The following is a 20,647-nucleotide window of genomic DNA, read 5'->3' as shown; positions in this document are numbered from 1 at the left end:
GAAACCTGATACTGCATTTGCTCTGAGGATATTTTTGAGGACACTGACTACTCCGCTTTTCAATATGCCCTAGAAGAGAAATCACATAAAAAATTCCATTTCAACTGCCAGAAAAATGGTTGCTTATTCTTAGGAAGTGGGGTGTTTCTTTTACTGAATCATGAGAATCATATAATTGTGTACTTTTATTTTTCCTTAGGTGTCAGAATATTTAAAACCAAATACTTCATCTAATTATAGTTCCTATGTACAGTCATATGGTTTATGTATCCTGCCCATCCACATTCATCTGTAGAATGTGGAAATAGCATATTTCCCCCTAATTTTGGCACATAGTTGTGCACTCAGTAAGTATTGGCTCTGCTTACTTCTATTATTCTTCACTTTTTCTTAGCAATTCATTAGTTTTTCCTCTCTCCACTAATATGTTTTAGATAGTATGTTATATTCCATTTTTACTAATACTTAGGTAAACAAATCCTTGCTCTAGTTTTACTTTTCATTCAGGAAGACTTCAAGAACCATAAGGATGTTGAGAAGATGTGGAATGTGGAGGAAAGACAAGTTTTCCTCAGCTATTTACAGATTTACTCTCTAAGACTCCAGAGGAAATAGCAAGGGCCAAAGAATGAGTAGCAAAAAGGCAGCTATGAGGAATGAATCATCAACAGGGCTGCTTCAAATTTTAATGGAATGTCCTTGACATTGGAGATGTCTAAAACCCTTAGAATGTCTTAGAAAAGATCTCATCATAAAGTAGGAATTAGACATGAGAATCTCTTTTCATCGAGGATTCTATGATTTTCACATAGTTCTATGAATTGAGGAAGCACTGTTTTATAACATGGAGAGTAATAAATTATCCTGTATGGTTTGCAATAACGTTCTCAAAATAATTTATAATTTCTCATAATAATTTATAAAGTACCTTTAGAACTGGAACAAAACAGGAGTCAGAAAAATCAGGAAATTCTGTTAATGAAAGAGCAGAGTTACCTGTCTGGAAAAAGACTCTGGAAATAATTGTCCGACACAATGGGCAGGGAGTGCTTGCAGGATTGTCTTTGGCAAGAGTCCGTAAGCAGGGCTCACAGAAGATGTGGTGGCAAGGGTAACACATGTATGGGTTGAAATAAACATCCAGACACACTGCACAGATGTAACTTTCCTTTTCTTCTGCATATTCATTGTCATCATCTGTACTCATCTCATTATTCAAGGTCTGCAAAACAAGCAAAAATAATTTTTTCCTAGTTCAGTATGAGATTGGTTTCCTTGAGAAAGAGGACTGCCTTTATATTTTGTTAAAATGAATACAAATATTTATGAGAAGCATATAATATCTATTTCGGTGACATATTCTAAGTGACAGAAAGGCTATCTTGCAACATGAGAAGAAACTCAAAACATACATGAAAAATCCAAAAGTCTTAATTATTCTTTTTAATATTTTTATATAATGCTAAATGCTAAACCTTACCCAAACGTATTGAAGTATACCAGTATCTATTTAACCAGAACTAGTTAAGTAAGTGTCACATATGCTAGTCCCAGGATTATAGATTCCCCATCTATCCCACTTCCCATTCTCACCAAAGCAATAAAGTGATTGTCATGAGGTTATAGAGCTTTCTATGGGCATGTGTATATGATGAAAAGTAAAGGCAACAGGATATCATTGTTAATCCTCATACCATGCATGAATTCTCTATACTTTGTCCCTTTGTGGACCTAAAGGCCCAGAAATGGCCAAAGCCTAACATATGTCAGGAAGTAGACAAGGCAAAGGGAATTGTGGTAATTCTGGGATCAGGCTTGTAGTTGGAAAATAGGATGAGTCCCTTCCCATCTCCCAAAAAGATGAGGTAAGAAAGAGGAACGAAGGAAAGAGGTAGTTCAAACATTGGCAGTATGAGGTCTGGTAACCAAATTCTTTGACTTAGTCTAACAATTTCCCCATCTGTGAGGATGATGTGAGGATGACATGAGGTAATGAACTAGATAAAGAGCATTCCATGAGATTTCAGATAACATAAACAAAGTTCAATACAGAGAGGATATGAAATAAATGTCTCTCACCAACAGAAAGCTTGTGGCTATGATCTGAACAATAATAAAGAAAATCTGCAGGAAAGGCAACAAAATCCATAATTTTTGCACATTATTGATATATAAATATTCTCTCCTAGACTTATAAGATATTTACAAAACAAAAAGTATAGGTAAATAACTAGCACTGAACTGGGCATCACACATAAAAACATCTATGGACCTAGATGCTGACTGACTTAAATTTTATTCCATGATGCTAGCTTATTCTGCTTGCTTTAGACTCTCAGGACTGTGCCTTGAGATTTGAACTAATTAACCTTGAAGAAACCCATGGCATAAAAAAACATAATTTGTAGAACCTCTTAAAGCATTTCAAATTGTGACCTAAATATTTGTGCAGTATTTTATTTCTATGAAGTACTTAGCCTCTATGTATACCACAAAAGTAACTAGACTTCAGTAAAATATACAAAGAAATAATATCTTTGTTATTGAAAAACACAATATTTTGAAAATAAACTTAAGTTTGGAAATAGAAAGTGAGGTTGCAACTATTCATCTATTATTTAAGCTAAGTGAAGCAATCCTCACAATAGAAATAACATATACAAAGACCTGTAGGGTTCACTATGTTTTAAGGAGTTAAAAGGCTTAAGAGTTTTTATTAATCCAGAAAACTGCACATATCTGCTAATTAATACTGTTATACAAGAAGACAGCAAATTACCTCAAGGATAGAATTCTACTGAGTTTTTCTCCAAATTGCAGAGATGCAGGGTTGCATAATAGTAAATTTGCTGTTGGATGGATAGTTAATTTTTTTAAAAGATTTTATTTATTTATTTATGAGAGACAGAGAGGCAGAGACACAGGCAGAGGGAGAGCCAGGCCCCCTGCAGGGAGTCCGATGGGAGACTCGATCCCGAGATCACACCCGGAGCCCAAGACAGATGCTCTGCTGAGCCACCCAGGCATCCCTGGATAGTTACATTTTTTTAAAGTTTTTATTTAAATTCCCATTAGTTGGTCAATTATGTTTTAAAGATTAATTACTCATTAATGGAACAATGCCAACCTAGAAAGAGGTTTTTAATAGGTGTGTCTATGAACTCATCCTCTTCTCCTCAATATTTCAATTGTCATAGATGCAAACTCCAGAAATGTTTATCAGAAATGTAGGGGGAACGGATAGAAAGGAGAGCTGTCTAGTTAAGAGCCAAAATCTTTTCTGAAACAAGGTATGCCATTAGCAAATAATAGAAAATTGTAAATTACGCTAACCCAGTTGGCAGAGTCAAGATGAAAAAAATAACAGTCTCAATAGGTGGCTGGGCAGAAATCAAGATTGAATTTAACAGAGATACCTATAATTTCCGAATTGAAGACTCCAAAACAGGCTGCACACGTAGAAGATGAATAAAACTTAGCTAAAAGCAATTTATGTAAAAAGAGCTCGGGATTTTAACTGACTTAATGAAATTCAGTATATGATGTGGTTACTTAAAAAGCAAATTGAACACTTCAAGCACAGGACAGTGTGGGTTAATGTGTCTCTCATTGTATAAGGATCACAACACATCTGCAGTTCCTTTAAGGAACACAGACAAACTAAAGTCATCCATAGGAACACTGAGGGCCAGGGCAGCAGGACTTCTGAAACCACCTCCCTGGCAAGTGCTGTTAAAAGATAGAGGACACTCATTCAGAAAATGACATAAACAAGCGTTTGTATGAGAGTGATTCTAATTTTCCTTTGCGTAGTTTTCATGATTAGATCTAAAAACAAATGGATGTTAAAAGAAAATAGATCATAAAAGACATATCTATTTATAAACCAAAATGACATGAATCCAGCATAACCAGTTTCCTCTTACACAGCGCATGTGCCATGGAGCTAAACATTTATCTTGTATTCCCCATGAAATACGTTGGGACTTAGAAACAAGGCAATCAAAGTTGTCTTTTTCCTCAACACAAAACCCCTATGAGGTAGGTATTATTACTATCATCATTTTTTAGAACAAAGAAAAGTGAGAAACAGTGAGCTCCTCATTAACTCACACCACTCATGGTGAAGCTGGGATTTCAATCCAGCCAGTATGGATCTGGAGCAGCACTCTTCGTCACTACCACATTCTTAAGTGAGTTAATGGACTTTAAAATGTCCTACCAAATAATAAATGTTAACGGGTGATGGTTATGATGCAGGTTAAAAGAAAAAGACAAATTTAGGTAGGATCTATAGGGAAGTAAATTTTAAGGGATTGTTACTGAAATTAAAAGATGAATATAATAGGTGCCCAATGTACAACTACTCTTGGCTCCAGGGGAATTATTCTACAAAGAACCGAACACAGTCTCTCAAACTGCTTTCTAGGGGCTTCCAGTCTCAGACGAGGAGAAGATTAAACGGATAAATAATATAAAGCAATGTTTCAAAAAAAATCAGTAAAAATTAGCACAAAAATTAAGTCTATGAGTTATTAGTAATAATGACAACAAACAGCAGTGCCTTTAGTTCATTTACAATACTGTGATTACTGCTGTATTTGGCCTTATTCCTCCAACTTACTATTTTTTAAGAGTGATAGTAGGGCAGTGAATAAGAGCAAGACTCCAGAGCCTGTTTGGGCTGTGCCACTACTGTCTGTGTGACCTTATGCAAATTACTTAATTCCTTTTCCTTATTTGTAAGGTGGGGATACTAACACTACCTAACTCATAGTTGTTGAAAGGATTAAAAAAGTTAATATATATAAAGCATTCAGAACAATAGTTGGAATATGTTTGCTCTGTCATTATACTTAAGAATACTGTATTTGAGAGTTTTATATTTTTGGAAAATCGTACAGAAAGTACAAAGAATTCCCACATACACCTTTCCAACACACACACACACACACACACACACAGTTTCACCTTCTGTCACCATTACTGATATATTACTATTAACTGAAGTCCTTGGATTATTATTTTAGTATACATGCTGCTGAGGCGAGCATGAGTCCATAGTTTGTTTACATTATGGTTCACTCTTGGTTTTGTACATTGTATGGGTTTTAACAAATGAATGTCATCTATCTGCAATTACAATATCCTATAGAATAGTTTCACTGCCCTAAAATCCCCTGTGCTCCACCTATTCATCCCTTTGACCTTGTCTCCAATCCCTTGTCAACTACTGATCTGTGTGTATATAGTGTTCTTTTCCCAGAAAGTGTTAAAAGAAGAATTACACAGGATGGAGCCTTTTCAGACTGGCTTCTTTCACTTAGCAATACACATTCAAAGTTCCTCCTAAATGATCCTGAAATTACTCCAGGTCTCAAATGAGAATTGCTCTTAATTCTACATCAATTTATGTCTTGGCCTTTGAAAAAAAAAAACAATTTCTTCATTTTCTATATTGATACAAACTGCCATCCACTCTTTAGATATTCCTGAAAGACTACAGTCCATTGATGGTATGTTGTCTTATTTTCCAGCTGTGGTATTTCTTTATTCTTTTCAAAAATATATTTTTTATAATTCTATTTTCTTTAAAAGTATGAGATGAAATCAACATTATAATTGGATTTCACTTAAAACTGTCTCCAGAGAAGGTATTCTTCTTTTATTCTTTCTACCCCACATAAAGGGGAGAAAAAAAAGCCAAAGCCAGTTTCTGCTAAGAATGCCCTTGATGAAGGAAAAAGATTAATTTTTATTAATTGATGATTTATCTTTTACTACTCCATGTGAGAGAAACAAGAAGTACACAGAGAGCATTTCTGCTGCATACCAAAGCACAATGGTTATTTTAAGAAAAAGCATGCTTATTATTGTTTTCATTGTGAGCTGAACTAGCTGTTTTTTCCATTGAATACCATAGTTATGTAATAAACAATGGCCAGGGAAACTTATTATTCAGATCTGGTTATTTCTCAGGCATTTTCACAAAAATGAAGAAAGCAAATCTCTCACTTCAAGGGAAAAAAACCCTGATTGTATTTGTTGCCAAATAAAGTGATAAGATTTGGGCTTTCAAGCAAAAATCAAAATTTTGGAAAATTTCTACATGCTTATCGCTTCCCAATACTTCCAGACTTTTCTGAAGACAAGATAGTAACAATTTTTTTTATATTGCTTAAGAAATATGACATTAAGAGGACCTGTATAACTCAATGAACCAATAGTTTCCAGAGGTCTAATGCACGATAGTACAAAATTATGCTTAAGTAAATGAAGGGCTCAAAGAGTAAAGACAGACCAATGGAATTTAATATAATAGAATTCACATTGTCAGATTCCACACTGCAACTAGTCTTTAATAATCTAGCCCTCGTCAAGTTTTGGTGTAATATCAAAGACATCTATCCAAATCATTTGAAAAGCTATTGTAATACATTCTCTTTTTGGACTATGTGTCTGGCTGGATTTTCTTCATGTACTTCAATCAAAACAACATATGGCAGCAGACTGTATGCAGAAGCAGATGTGAGAATACAATATGCTGTTTATTAGGCCAAATACTAAAGAGATTTGCAAAAGTTAAAACAAATGGCATCCTTCTCAATCTTTGTTTTGAATAAATTATTTTTATAATATTGATGATATATTTATAATATTTATGATGCCATGTAATGGTTTATTATTATCTGTGTATGAATTTAAAAATATCTCAAAATTTTTCTGTTTTATCATATGGTAGATATTTATAACCCACATACACAAAAATTCTTTGGGGTTTTCAATAACCTTAAGATTTTAAAGGGATCTTGAGTCCAAAAAGTATGACAACAAATGCACTAGGAAGTAGAAAGCAAGGTGGTTTGGGCCATAAACCTGTATTAGATACTGTATTGAAGTATGTAAGTTTTAGTGAATTGGTAATATTGGCAATAATTTCATCTTACTAAACAAGATAATTTAGGGAAAAAATATAATGGGGTCTAAATTATGATGAGTTCTCATCTATCTGAGAAATAAAGAAATAAAAGCTCTAAGGCATCCAAAAAAAAAAAAAAATGGTGGGACAGTGTAGGGAAGGAGAAGAAGAACGTATTTAGTGTTTACTTCAAAAAGCCACACCTAGATGCATCATGTTATCAAGAGAAAAACCAATCAGCTTAATGTTTAGAGTTCTATTAGATGATAAAATAACTTCATTTGGTTTTTATTTTAATCTTTTTAAAGATTTTATTTATTTATTTGAGAGACAGAGAGAGAGAGAGAGCAAGTGTATGTGCATGCAGCAGGAGGAACAAAGGGAGAGGGACAAGAGACTCCACACTGACTCTGGAGCTGGATGTAGGGCTTGTCTCATGACCCTGAGATCATGACCTGAGCTAAAATCAAGAGCAGACACTCAACTGACTGAGCCACTCATGCATCTCAATAAATAACGTCATTTAAAATGAAAAGCAAGATCTGCTATGCCTCTAAAGCATCAAGGAAAGATTAAGTGATCTTTGATACAGTTTTAGTTATACTTTCTACATTATAATTCTTTGATAATTGGCAATTCATATGGGGTTGCTTGATACAAATATTAAGAACACCTCATTAATAAGCTTTTCTAAATAGATTGAAAATTACTATATCTGAATCATTTTTTTATAGCAATCACTTTGCAAGACAGAAATAGAGCTTTAGGTTAGAGTTAACTCTAGGAATCTATGTCAAAATGATCTAGCTGTCCTGGCCTGAGTGCTTGTTTCACTTAAAAAAAAATCCAAAATAACATCCCAAGGTCTAGAGTGAATGTCAGTAGTTAGTAGCTTCGAAGGAAGAAACACACCAAATCCCTACAACCTGTAGTAAAGGAAAAACAGAATTTGTGGGGTCTCAAATGAACACTGGAGCTGCTATAATCCAAAATTCTGAGTGAAAATTTCCCACAATTTATTTATTTATTTTTTTTAATTTATTTTTTATTGGTGTTCAATTTACTAACATACAGAATAACACCCAGTGCCCGTCACCCATTCACTCCCACCCCCCGCCCTCCTCCCCTTCTACCACCCCTAGTTCGTTTCCCAGAGTTAGCAGTCTTTACGTTCTGTCTCCCTTTCTGATATTTCCCACACATTTCTTCTCCCTTCCCTTATATTCCCTTTCACTATTATTTATATTCCCCAAATGAATGAGAACATATAATGTTTGTCCTTCTCCGACTGACTTACTTCACTCAGCATAATACCCTCCAGTTCCATCCACGTTGAAGCAAATGGTGGGTATTTGTCATTTCTAATAGCTGAGTAATATTCCATTGTATACATAAACCACATCTTCTTTATCCATTCATCTTTCGTTGGACACCGAGGCTCCTTCCACAGTTTGGCTATCGTGGCCATCCCACAATTTATTCCTGTAATCTACCAGCATACCATAGAAAGGAAGAGACTAAATGAAGATTTTCCATGTCTCTAAGAGGAGACCAGTGATGGCTTAGAATATTTTTTCCCCACTCACCATCATACTTCTCTGTATGTTTGCAGATCAATACAATACTCAGTATTGCCCAGGCCATCAGATACAGAGGTATTCAGAGACCATTTATTCATTATGTTGCTTCGTAAATAAAGTCCCTTCAGGGCTCCACTCTATATACTGATGGAACTAGATTCATGTATAAAATAGAAAATTCCAGAGAAGTACATACTGTCATTTTCCCTCTACTGGCCATTTGAAGAATTCTATTTATCCCATTAAAAGCTCTCCAGAATGCAACTCTGTGCAGCTTACTTGCTCTCCCAAGAAATATGAATATTAAACCAAAATGATACTTGATTTACTTATAAAACAGAAAATCAAGTTAAATGAAGTAAAAAAAAAAAAAAAAAAAAAACTAGAGAACAGTCCTAGCCTTGGAAGAAGTGAGAATGACCCACATTCACAGTAACCAACTGCAAATGCTCAGGCTAGGACTTATAAATTTCCCCAAATTACTTTGGTTTGGGGACTAAAAGCAATTCATTAGAATGGAAATCTTTCATTAGAATGGAAATCTTTCTTCAGCAAAACTCAAAGAGTATATATCTGCCATTTCTGGCTCTCTTTTTGAGAACATATGAGCTCTAAAATGTACTTTTTTTTTTTAAGAGAAAAACTTATATCAGTTGTATTGTTCACTACCCCCATTTTTGGCATTTGAAATAAAATGTTTGCAATATTTTGTAGTGCTGGTCACTTTTTGAAAGTATCTTCTGTTTTTGGTTTGAAAACCAACGCTATGCTAGTAGTTATTTTAAAAATACTACATGTTCTGTACAAGTTAATACATCTTTATTAAATGATAAATGATGCAGTATATATTCCATGCATATTTTCGTGGAAGCATTTAAATTTAATAATCACATACACTAAAAAAATTACTATCCTGTCTGAAATTAAAGGAAGGGTGTTTTGCTACATAACATTTCTAACATTTCTAATATTCTGGGATGTTTTCACCTCATTTACAAAGTCATGTTGACTTAAAGGAAGAAAAATGTGAATCCCAGGTTACTGATTAGCTCCAAAAGGAAAATAAATAGATATTATATCTTTATTCACACTTATAGTTGCTAATACACAACCACATAGTTAAAAGGCACTAGTTGCCATGTTCTTAAAGACTACAAAATGCAACCATTATTCTATGGAAGACATTTTACTTTGTTTCAATGTTGGAGAGAGAATGAGTTTACTTGGTCTTTTCTGGCTTCACTGTAATTGTCCATCTGCTTTATTTACCTTATTCTTTAAGTCTTTTTTTTTCTTTTTTTTTCTTTAAGTCTTATACACAATTTATTCCTCTTACAGACCTTTTTTTTAAAAAGAAAGATTTTATTTATTTATTCATGAGAGACACACAGAGAGAGGCAGAGGGAGAAGCAGGCTCCATGCAGGGAGCCCAATGTGGGACTAAATTCTGGGACTCCAGGATCACGACCTGAGCCAAAGGCAGATGGCCAACCACTGAGCCACCCAAGTGTCCCTTTGCTGACCTTTTTTTGAAATGCAATTCACACACCCTAAAATTCATCATTTTAAAGTGTGCAATTCAGGGGCTTTGGTATATTCATAAGGTTGTGCAGTCATTACCAGTACCATCTAATATCAGAAAATTTTCCTCACTCCGAAAAGAAACTGCAATACCCATTATCAGTCATTTCCCATTTCCTTCTCTTCCCCCCTCGTGGTGCCCCACCCTTGGCAACCACAAATCTTTCTGTCTCTATAGATTTGACTATTCTGAACATTTCATATAAACAGAATCATACAAAACAAATCCTGTTGTATCTGGCTTTTTCACTCAAGGTTTCCAAAGTTTTCATTCTCTTTTATGATGGAATAATATTTCATTGTATTGATATCTCTCATTTTGTTTATTGTTACTGGCTTCTTATATATATATTTCTCTGTCAATGTCCTTGTAGTAATGGTCTTTACAAAGCTGGTGTTTTGCATTTTCTATTTCCCTAGATGAACTTACCCTTTCTTACTGTCCTCAGAATCTACTTCCTTAGTACTGATGTCAGCAAAATCTTTGTTCAATCTTATCCCTCTTCTAATCTCCAAATACAAATTTCTAACTGCCTTTTGTAAATGATCACGCTAGGACTCCAATCTTAATATATTCTTTTTTTTTTTTTTTTTTTTATTGGTGTTCAATTTACTAACATACAGAATAACACCCAGTGCCCGTCACCCATTCACTCCCACCCCCCGCCCTCCTCCCCTTCTACCACCCCTAGTTCGTTTCCCAGAGTTAGCAGTCTTTACGTTCTGTCTCCCTTTCTGATATTTCCCACACATTTCTTCTCCCTTCCCTTATTTTCCCTTTCACTATTATTTATATTCCCCAAATGAATGAGAACATATAATGTTTGTCCTTCTCCGACTGACTTACTTCACTCAGCATAATACCCTCCAGTTCCATCCACGTTGAAGCAAATGGTGGGTATTTGTCATTTCTAATAGCCGAGTAATATTCCATTGTATACATAAACCACATCTTCTTTATCCATTCATCTTTCGTTGGACACCGAGGCTCCTTCCACAGTTTGGCTATCGTGGCCATTGCTGCTAGAAACATCGGGGTGCAGGTGTCCCGGCGTTTCATTGCATTTGTATCTTTGGGGTAAATCCCCAACAGTGCAATTGCTGGGTCGTAGGGCAGGTCTATTTTTAACTGTTTGAGGAACCTCCACACAGTTTTCCAGAGTGGCTGCACCAGTTCACATTCCCACCAACAGTGTAAGAGGGTTCCCTTTTCTCCGCATCCTCTCCAACATTTGTTGTTTCCTGCCTTGTTAATTTTCCCCATTCTCACTGGTGTGAGGTGGTATCTCATTGTAGTTTTGATTTGTATTTCCCTGATGGCAAGTGATGCAGAGCATTTTCTCATATGCATGTTGGCCATGTCTATGTCTTCCTCTGTGAGATTTCTGTTCATGTCTTTTGCCCATTTCATGATTGGATTGTTTGTTTCTTTGGTGTTGAGTTTAATAAGTTCTTTATAGATCTTGGAAACTAGCCCTTTATCTGATATGTCATTTGCAAATATCTTCTCCCATTCTGTAGGTTGTCTTTGAGTTTTGTTGACTGTATCCTTTGCTGTGCAAAAGCTTCTTATCTTGATGAAGTCCCAATAGTTCATTTTTGCTTTTGTTTCTTTTGCCTTCGTGGATGTATCTTGCAAGAAGTTACTATGGCCGAGTTCAAAAAGGGTGTTGCCTGTGTTCTTCTCTAGGATTTTGATGGAATCTTGTCTCACATTTAGATCTTTCATCCATTTTGAGTTTATCTTTGTGTATGAACATGGATGCAAAAATTCTCAACAAGATACTGGCCAATAGGATCCAACAGTACATTAAGAAAATTATTCACCATGTCCAAGTAGGATTTATCCCTGGGACACAAGGCTGGTTCAACACCCGTAAAACAATCAATGTGATTCATCATATCAGCAAGAGAAAAACCAAGAACCATATGATCCTCTCATTGGATGCAGAGAAAGCATTTGACAAAATACAGCATCCATTCCTGATCAAAACTCTTCAGAGTGTAGGGATAGAGGGAACATTCCTCGACATCTTAAAAGCCATCTATGAAAAGCCCACAGCAAATATCATTCTCAATGGGGAAGCACTGGGAGCCTTTCCCCTAAGATCAGGAACAAGACAGGGATGTCCACTCTCACCACTGCTATTCAACATAGTACTGGAAGTCCTAGCCTCAGCAATCAGACAACAAAAAGACATTAAAGGCATTCAAATTGGCAAAGAAGAAGTCAAACTCTCCCTCTTCGCCGATGACATGATACTCTACATAGAAAACCCAAAAGTCTCCACCCCAAGATTGCTAGAACTTATACAGCAATTCGGTAGCGTGGCAGGATACAAAATCAATGCCCAGAAGTCAGTGGCATTTCTATACACTAACAATGAGACTGAAGAAAGAGAAATTAAGGAGTCAATCCCATTTACAATTGCACCCAAAAGCATAAGATACCTAGGAATAAACCTAACCAAAGAGGTAAAGGATCTATACCCTCAAAACTAGAGAACACTTCTGAAAGAAATTGAGGAAGACACAAAGAGATGGAAAAATATTCCATGCTCATGGATTGGCAGAATTAATATTGTGAAAATGTCAATGTTACCCAGGGCAATATACACGTTTAATGCAATCCCTATCAAAATACCATGGACTTTCTTCAGAGAGTTAGAACAAATTATTTTAAGATTTGTGTGGAATCAGAAAAGACCCCGAATAGCCAGGGGAATTTTAAAAAAGAAAACCATATCTGGGGGCATCACAATGCCAGATTTCAGGTTGTACTACAAAGCTGTGGTCATCAAGACAGTGTGGTACTGGCACAAAAACAGACACATAGATCAGTGGAACAGAATAGAGAATCCAGAAGCGGACCCTGAACTTTATGGGCAACTAATATTCGATAAAGGAGGAAAGACTATCCATTGGAAGAAAGACAGTCTCTTCAATAAATGGTGCTGGGAAAATTGGACATCCACATGCAGAAGAATGAAACTAGACCACTCTCTTTCACCATACACAATCTTAATATATTCTAACTTGAAATCACTTCTTCCCCAGATTTGACTCTGTTCCTCACGTCCTACATCTGATCCTTGCCAGGTTTCATTCTTCAACTCTTTCAACGTTCCCCTGTACTCCCCTCAACCATGATTCCCTTTATTTTCATTGCTACTTTTTAAAAAATATATTTTATTTATTTATTCATAAGAGAGAGACAGAGAGAGAGAAAGAGAGAGAGAGAGAGAGAGAGAGAGAGAAGGTAGAGACATAGGCAGAGGGAGAAGCAGGTTCCCTGCAGGAAACCCAATGTGGGACTCAATCCCAGGACCCCAGGATTACGATCTGAGCTGAAGGCAGATGCTCAACTGCTGAGACACCCAGGTGTCCCTCATTGCCACTTTCTAATTCAGGTTTTTATCTCTATCTTCACTCAACAAATACTTATTGAGCACCTACTGTGTACTAGCCACTTTCCCAGGCCCATTATGGAGCTTTTGGTCTTGTGGCAGAGAATAAAAGGATGCTAAGAAAGCATAAAACAGAGGAACTCAAATTAGTCTGGGGTCCATAAAGGCTTCTTTGAGGTAGTGGCATTTAAGTCAAGATCTTGTTAGAAATATTTTTGTTACAAGTGACAGACAATCCAACTCCAAGTGGCTCAAAAGTTAAAATACGATCTGCTGGTACCAGTAACTGGAAAATCTAGAAGTACATCTAGCTTTAGGCAAGAATCAACTCAGCACCCCAAACGACATCTCTAAAAATTATCCTTTCATTTTTGAATTACACCAAATTCCTCACTGCTTTTGTGACTTTTGCACAAGCTTTTCCTTCTGTGTACTCTTTCATCTCTATTCTTCCCCTAATTCCTACACCATTCCTACCATTCAGATCTGACATGGTTTGGTTTCATGGACATTTTTGGGGAAACCTCTCCAGCATCCACTCCACCCATCTTCTGCCAACAATCTATTTATTTTTTTCAATTTGGAAATTCACCCTTCCCTATTTATAGCCCCATCTGTGCATTCCAATTGGCCTTAAGTGATTCAGGGGAAATAATATGGGATGAATACCAGGAGGCTAATCCTGATATAGCCCTACTCGAGAGACTATACTTTCTGTGAATCAAAAGTGTCCTCCAGATTCTCTATACAGGACATCTCTTATCCATTTGCAAGTCCCTGCCATAGGAATCTAAAATAGCCTGGTGTCACATTAAGAATAAAGGTCTTTGAATCTAAAATTATTAAAAATATACCAGTATTCATGTTTTTAAAGATACTATTATTTCTGCTATTATCAGGGCAAAGCTATGGGAGCAAGGCAATAGAAGTGACTAGAAATGGCTAATCAATAGCCTTCAAACCATTTCTTTTTTTTTTTTTCAAACCATTTCTATATAAATTCTGGCTCAAAAAGGAATAATGAATATTATGTTTAGGGTCCACTTCTGGATTCTCTATTCTGTTCCACTGATCTATGTGTCTGTTTTTGTGCCAGTACCACACTGTCTTGATGACCACAGCTTTGTAGTACAACCTGAAATCTGGCATTGTGATGCCCCCAGATATGGTTTTCTTTTTTAAAATTCCCCTGGCTATTCGGGGTCTTTTCTGATTCCACACAAATCTTAAAATAATTTGTTCTAACTCTCTGAAGAAAGTCCATGGTATTTTGATAGGGATTGCATTAAACGTGTATATTGCCCTGGGTAACATTGACATTTTCACAATATTAATTCTGCCAATCCATGAGCATGGAATATTTTTCCATCTCTTTGTGTCTTCCTCAATTTCTTTCAGAAGTGTTCTCTAGTTTTGAGGGTATAGATCCTTTACCTCTTTGGTTAGGTTTATTCCTAGGTATCTTATGCTTTTGGGTGCAATTGTAAATGGGATTGACTCCTTAATTTCTCTTTCTTCAGTCTCATTGTTAGTGTATAGAAATGCCACTGACTTCTGGGCATTGATTTTGTATCCTGCCACGCTACCGAATTGCTGTATGAGTTCTAGCAATCTTGGGGTGGAGACTTTTGGGTTTTCTATGTAGAGTATCAGGTCATCGGCGAAGAGGGAGAGTCTGACTTCTTCTTTGCCAATTTGAATGCCTTTAATGTCTTTTTGTTGTCTGATTGCTGAGGCTAGGACTTCCAGTACTATGTTGAACAGCAGTGGTGAGAGTGGACATCCCTGTCTTGTTCCTGATCTTAGGGGAAAGGCTCCCAGTGCTTCCCCATTGAGAATGATATTTGCTGTGGGCTTTTCATAGATGGCTTTTAAGATGTCGAGGAATGTTCCCTCTATCCCTACACTCTGAAGAGTTTTGATCAGGAATGGATGCTGTATTTTGTCAAATGCTTTCTCTGCATCCAATGAGAGGATCATATGGGCAACTAATATTCGATAAAGGAGGAAAGACTATCCATTGGAAGAAAGACAGTCTCTTCAATAAATGGTGCTGGGAAAATTGGACATCCACATGCAGAAGAATGAAACTAGACCACTCTCTTTCACCATACACAAAGATAAACTCAAAATGGATGAAAGATCTAAATGTGAGACAAGATTCCATCAAAATCCTAGAGGAGGGGGATCCCTGGGTGGCGCAGCGGTTTGGCGCCTGCCTTTGGCCCAGGGCTCGATCCTGGAGACCCGGGATCGGATCCCACGTCGGGCTCCCGGTGCATGGAGCCTGCTTCTCCCTCTGCCTGTGTCTCTGCCTCTCTCTCTCTCTCTCTCTCTCTCTGTGTGTGTACTATCATAAATAAAGAAAAAAAAGTTTAAAAAAAAAAAAAATCCTAGAGGAGAACACAGGCAACACCCTTTTTGAACTCGGCCACGGTAACTTCTTGCAAGATACATCCACGAAGGCAAAAGAAACAAAAGCAAAAATGAACTATTGGGACTTCATCAAGATAAGAAGCTTCTGCACAGCAAAGGATACAGTCAACAAAACTCAAGGACAACCTACAGAATGGGAGAAGATATTTGCAAATGACATATCAGATAAAGGGCTAGTTTCCAAGATCTATAAAGAACTTATTAAACTCAACAGCAAAGAAACAAACAATCCAATCATGAAATGGGCAAAAGACATGAACAGAAATCTCACAGAGGAAGACATAGACATGGCCAACATGCACATGAGAAAATGCTCTGCATCACTTGCCATCAGGGAAATACAAATCAAAAGCACAATGAGATCCCACCTCACACCAGTGAGAATGGGGAAAATTAACAAGGCAGGAAACAACAAATGTTGGAGAGGATGCGGAGAAAAGGGAACCCTCATACACTGTTGGTGGGAATGTGAACTGGTGCAGCCACTCTGGAAAACTGTGTGGAGGTTCCTCAAACAGTTAAAAATAGACCTGCCCTACGACCCAGCAATTGCACTGTTGGGGATTTACCCCAAAGATACAAATGCAATGAAACGCCGGGACACCTGCACCCCGATGTTTATAGCAGCAATGGCCACAATAGCCAAACTGTGGAAGGAGCCTCGGTGTCCAACGAAAGATGAATGGATAAAGAAGATGTGGTTTATGTATACAATGGAATATTACTCAGCTATTGGAAATGACAAATACCCACCATTTGCTTCAACGTCGATGGAACTGGAGGGTATTATGCTGAGTGAAGTAAGTCAGTCGGAGAAGGACAAACATTATATGTTCTCATTCATTTGGGGAATATAAATAATAGTGAAAGGGAATATAAGGGAAGGGAGAAGAAATGTGTGGGAAATATCAGAAAGGGAGACAGAACGTAAAGACTGCTAACTCTGGGAAACGAACTAGGGGTGGTGGAAGGGGAGGAGGGCGGGGGGTGGGAGTGAATGGGTGACGGGCACTGGGGGTTATTCTGTATGTTAGTAAATTGAACACCAATAAAAAATAAATTTAAAAAAATTATGTTTAATCACTGTATTCCTATTACTTAGAAGAATGTGTGGCATATAGAAGATGCTCAGTAAATATGACTTAAGTTAGAGAATAGGAAGATTGGTAAAAGAGAAGTATGTACTTGTCATACTGGAAAGACCCCAGAAAGACACTTCAGGTGAATACAAGGAAAAAAGATTAAAATAACATCAATTTCTACAGATAGGCTGCATTAGCTGGGGCTTTCCAGAACCCAAAGTATGGAAGAAATTTATATGCTATTACTTGATTAGGGAGTGCAGGCATGAGAGTAAAAGAGAATAAGTGAGGTAAAGAGGGAGAGAAAATATGAAAGGATAGATTTCTGAGTAGGCCTTTAATTGGTATCAAATACAGTCTTAGGAGAGGGTTATGAACTATTGTGCCCCAACTACATGTAATGGGGTCTATAGTCTGCTGAAGGATGAAGGGAGAAAAACGTATCTGCTGGTGCCCATCTCCTATTGATCTAAAATGTGTCAAATTGGGCATTAACACCCCCTCACTTCCAAGTTACATACACATAAGAACTAAGTGAGCCTCACTGCATCTAATGCTTCAGTGACAATAGAGAAGACCCACAAGGCAAAGGCTGTTAACTCACTTGCTGGAGTAGCTGCTGGACAGAGCCAAAGTTGAGTTCTCCAAGGCAGTAGCTAGGCCAGAACAAATATTGCAAAGGGGATTTATGGTGGCACGGATAAATACCCTTTAGTATACTCATATAGGGGAATATAATTCAGCAATAAAAAGAAATAAATTACTTATACACAAAACATCGTGAGTGAATTGCAAAAACACCGTGTAATGGAAGAAGCCTTACACCAAAGAGTACCTAGCACATAATTCTACTTTTGTAAAATTCTACAATAAGTGAGATTACTCTATGGTTGAAAAAAAAATCAGAAGAATAGTTGGCTCCAGGATATGAAACAGAAATTGGCTGGGAAGAAGAATAGGAAACTTTTTGGAATGATGTAAGGTTTTTATATCTTAGTGTATATATACACAGGTGTGTGTATTTGTTAAAACAGATGAACATCTAAGGTTTCTATATTTCACTGTATGTACTGAGAAGTATATGTATGTACGTATGTAAAAATATTTATAATAATGTTAGTATATGGTTTGCTTAAATAAGCTCCAATTATTAGCTATTTAGAGTACTTGCCTTTCTTTTTTTAACTGTTTCATGTAACTCTGTGCTTGCTATTTGTTCTGCCTCAAATGCTTCTTCTTATCTCTGTGAATGGCTTTTTGTTGTTGTTGTTGTTGTTTCTTTAGGTCTCAGCTCAAATATTATTTCAGAGTCCTATCCACAAGACGTTATCTAAATGAAAGCAGCACCACCATCTCCTAATGCACATACCAAACCTCACACTTACTTTATCACTGAGTTTAGAAAATAATGGACAGGAGTGTCTGGGTAGCTCAGCTGGTTAGGTATTTGCCTTCAGCTCAAGATCATGACTGAGCCTTGTGTCGCGTTCCCACTCAGTGGGGAGTCTGCTTGTCCCTCTCCTTCAGTTCCTCCCCCAATCATGCTCTCTCTCTAATAAAATCTTTAAAAAAATTTTAAAAACAGAAAATAATGGCCAAACCACTTAAGTTTCATCTTCTCCTAAGTAATAGCCTTTGCCTAATCTACTTCTCAGTATACTCACAGCTATTATAATATTATACATAATATATGAAAAGGTTATGTGATCTAAAATTGTTTATCAGCATAGCATTTTATTATGGTCTTTTTATGGAAGGCAACACATATATACATCATTTCTGTCCAGCAGGGCTGAGGACAAAATTATTTCTAACCCAGGTTTCCTTGTTCTTTATTTACTTTAGTTACTGAATAAATTCTTGCTCCTGGCAATCAAAACAGCCTGAGATTCTACTTTTAAAAGATATGAGGCCAACAGCTTGGTACAGCCTTTATCTCCATGCAAAGTCTGTACCAATATATAGAATGGATAAAAAAACAACAACACAAGACTCATCTACATGCTGCCTATAAGAAACTCACTTCAGATCTAAAGACACACAGAGATTGAAAGTGAAGGAATGACAAAAATGTTCATCATGGAAATGAAAGCAAAAAACCCCCAAAACCAAAAACCAAAAACAACCCAAAAAATAAAAAACAAAAAGCTGGGATAGCAATACTTTTGTCAGACAAAACAGATTTAAAAACAAAGACTAGGGACGCCTGAGTGGCTCAGTGGTTAAGCGTGTCTGCCTTCGGCCCAGGGCATGATCCTGGAGTCCCAGGCTCGAGTCCCACATCGGGCTCACTGCATGGAGCCTGCTTCTCCCTCTGCCTGTGCTTGTGCCTCTCCCTCTCTCTCTCTCTGTGTCTCTCATGAATAAATAAATAAAATCTTAAAAAATTTAAGTTAGAGAAAAAAAAAAAAAACCAAAGACTGTAACAAGAAGGAAAAAAAAGGGCATTATATAATGATAAAAGCATCAATTCAACAAGAGGATATAACAATTGTATGTATCTATGTACCCAACTCAGGTACACCTACATACATAAAGTAAATGTTAACAAATGGAGAAGTTGATAGTAGTATAACAATGGTAGGAAACTTTAACACCACACTTATAACAATGGATAGATCATCCACACAGAAAATCAACAAGGAAACAGTGGCTTTGAAAGACACATTGGACCAGATAAACTTAAGAAATATATTTAGAACATTCCATCCCAAAACAGTGGAATATACATTCTTTTCAAGTGCATATGGGGCATTTTCCAGAATAGATCACGTTAGATAACAAAGTATTAATAAATTCAAAAAGAATGAAATCGTATCACGTGTCTTTTCTGACCACAAAGGTATAAAACTAGAAATAAATCATAAGAAAAAAATATGGAAAAAACACAAATACATGGAGGCTAAATAATATGCTACTAAATAATGAATGGGTCAACCAAGAAATCGAAGAGGAAATAAAAAAGATACATGGAGACAAAAGAAAATGAAAACATTACAGTGCAAAATCTTTGGGTTGCAGCAAAAGCTGTACTAAGAAGGAAGATTATAGCAACACAGGCTTAGCTCAAGAAACAAGAAAAATAGACAATTTTATACTTAAAGCAGCTAGAAAAAGAAGAACAAAGCCCAAAGCCAGTAAAAGAAAATAATACTGATCAGAGCAGAAATACATAAAATAGAGACAAAAAACAATAGGATGGATCAAGAAAACCAGGAGCTCATTCCTTGAAAACATAAACAAAACTGATAAACCTTGAGCCTGACTCATCAGGAAAAAGAGCCAATCCAAATAAAATCAGAAATGAAGTAGAAGTAACAACTAACACTACAGAAATACAAATGATTATGAGACTAATATGAAAAATTAAATGCCAACAAAATGGACAACCTAGAAGAAATGTATAAATGCCTAGAAACATACAATCTTTTGAAACTGAATTAGGAAGACAAAGAGAATCTGAACAGACTGATTACTAGTAACAATATTGAATTGGTAATAAGAACACTCCCAACAAACCAAAGTTCAACCCAGATGGATTCACAGGTGAATTCTACCAAACATCTAAAGAAGAATTAGTACCTATTCTCAAACTATTCCAAAAAATCGAAGAGGAAGGGAAGCTTCCAAATGCATTCTACA

General features: G+C 36.4%; 1 protein-coding gene across 3 annotated transcripts in view; it reads right to left on the bottom strand.

Moving 5' to 3' along the window:
* The window catches only part of RNF180 (ring finger protein 180), a 193,086-nt gene that overhangs the window by 41,653 nt on the left and 130,786 nt on the right, over window positions 1–20,647 (bottom strand). For all 3 annotated transcript variants that reach the window (XM_072826620.1, XM_072826619.1, XM_072826621.1), the window contains exon 5: window positions 997–1,222. In XM_072826620.1, the coding sequence (XP_072682721.1) occupies window positions 997–1,222 (226 nt within the window). The remainder of the gene's footprint in view (window positions 1–996; window positions 1,223–20,647) is intronic.

The sequence above is a fragment of the Canis lupus genome, chromosome 5 (genome assembly GCF_048164855.1).
Source record: "Canis lupus baileyi chromosome 5, mCanLup2.hap1, whole genome shotgun sequence".
Classification (NCBI taxonomy): domain Eukaryota; kingdom Metazoa; phylum Chordata; class Mammalia; order Carnivora; family Canidae; genus Canis; species Canis lupus.
Note: the sequence above shows the minus strand (reverse complement) of the source record. Positions and strands in the feature narration are given on the sequence as shown.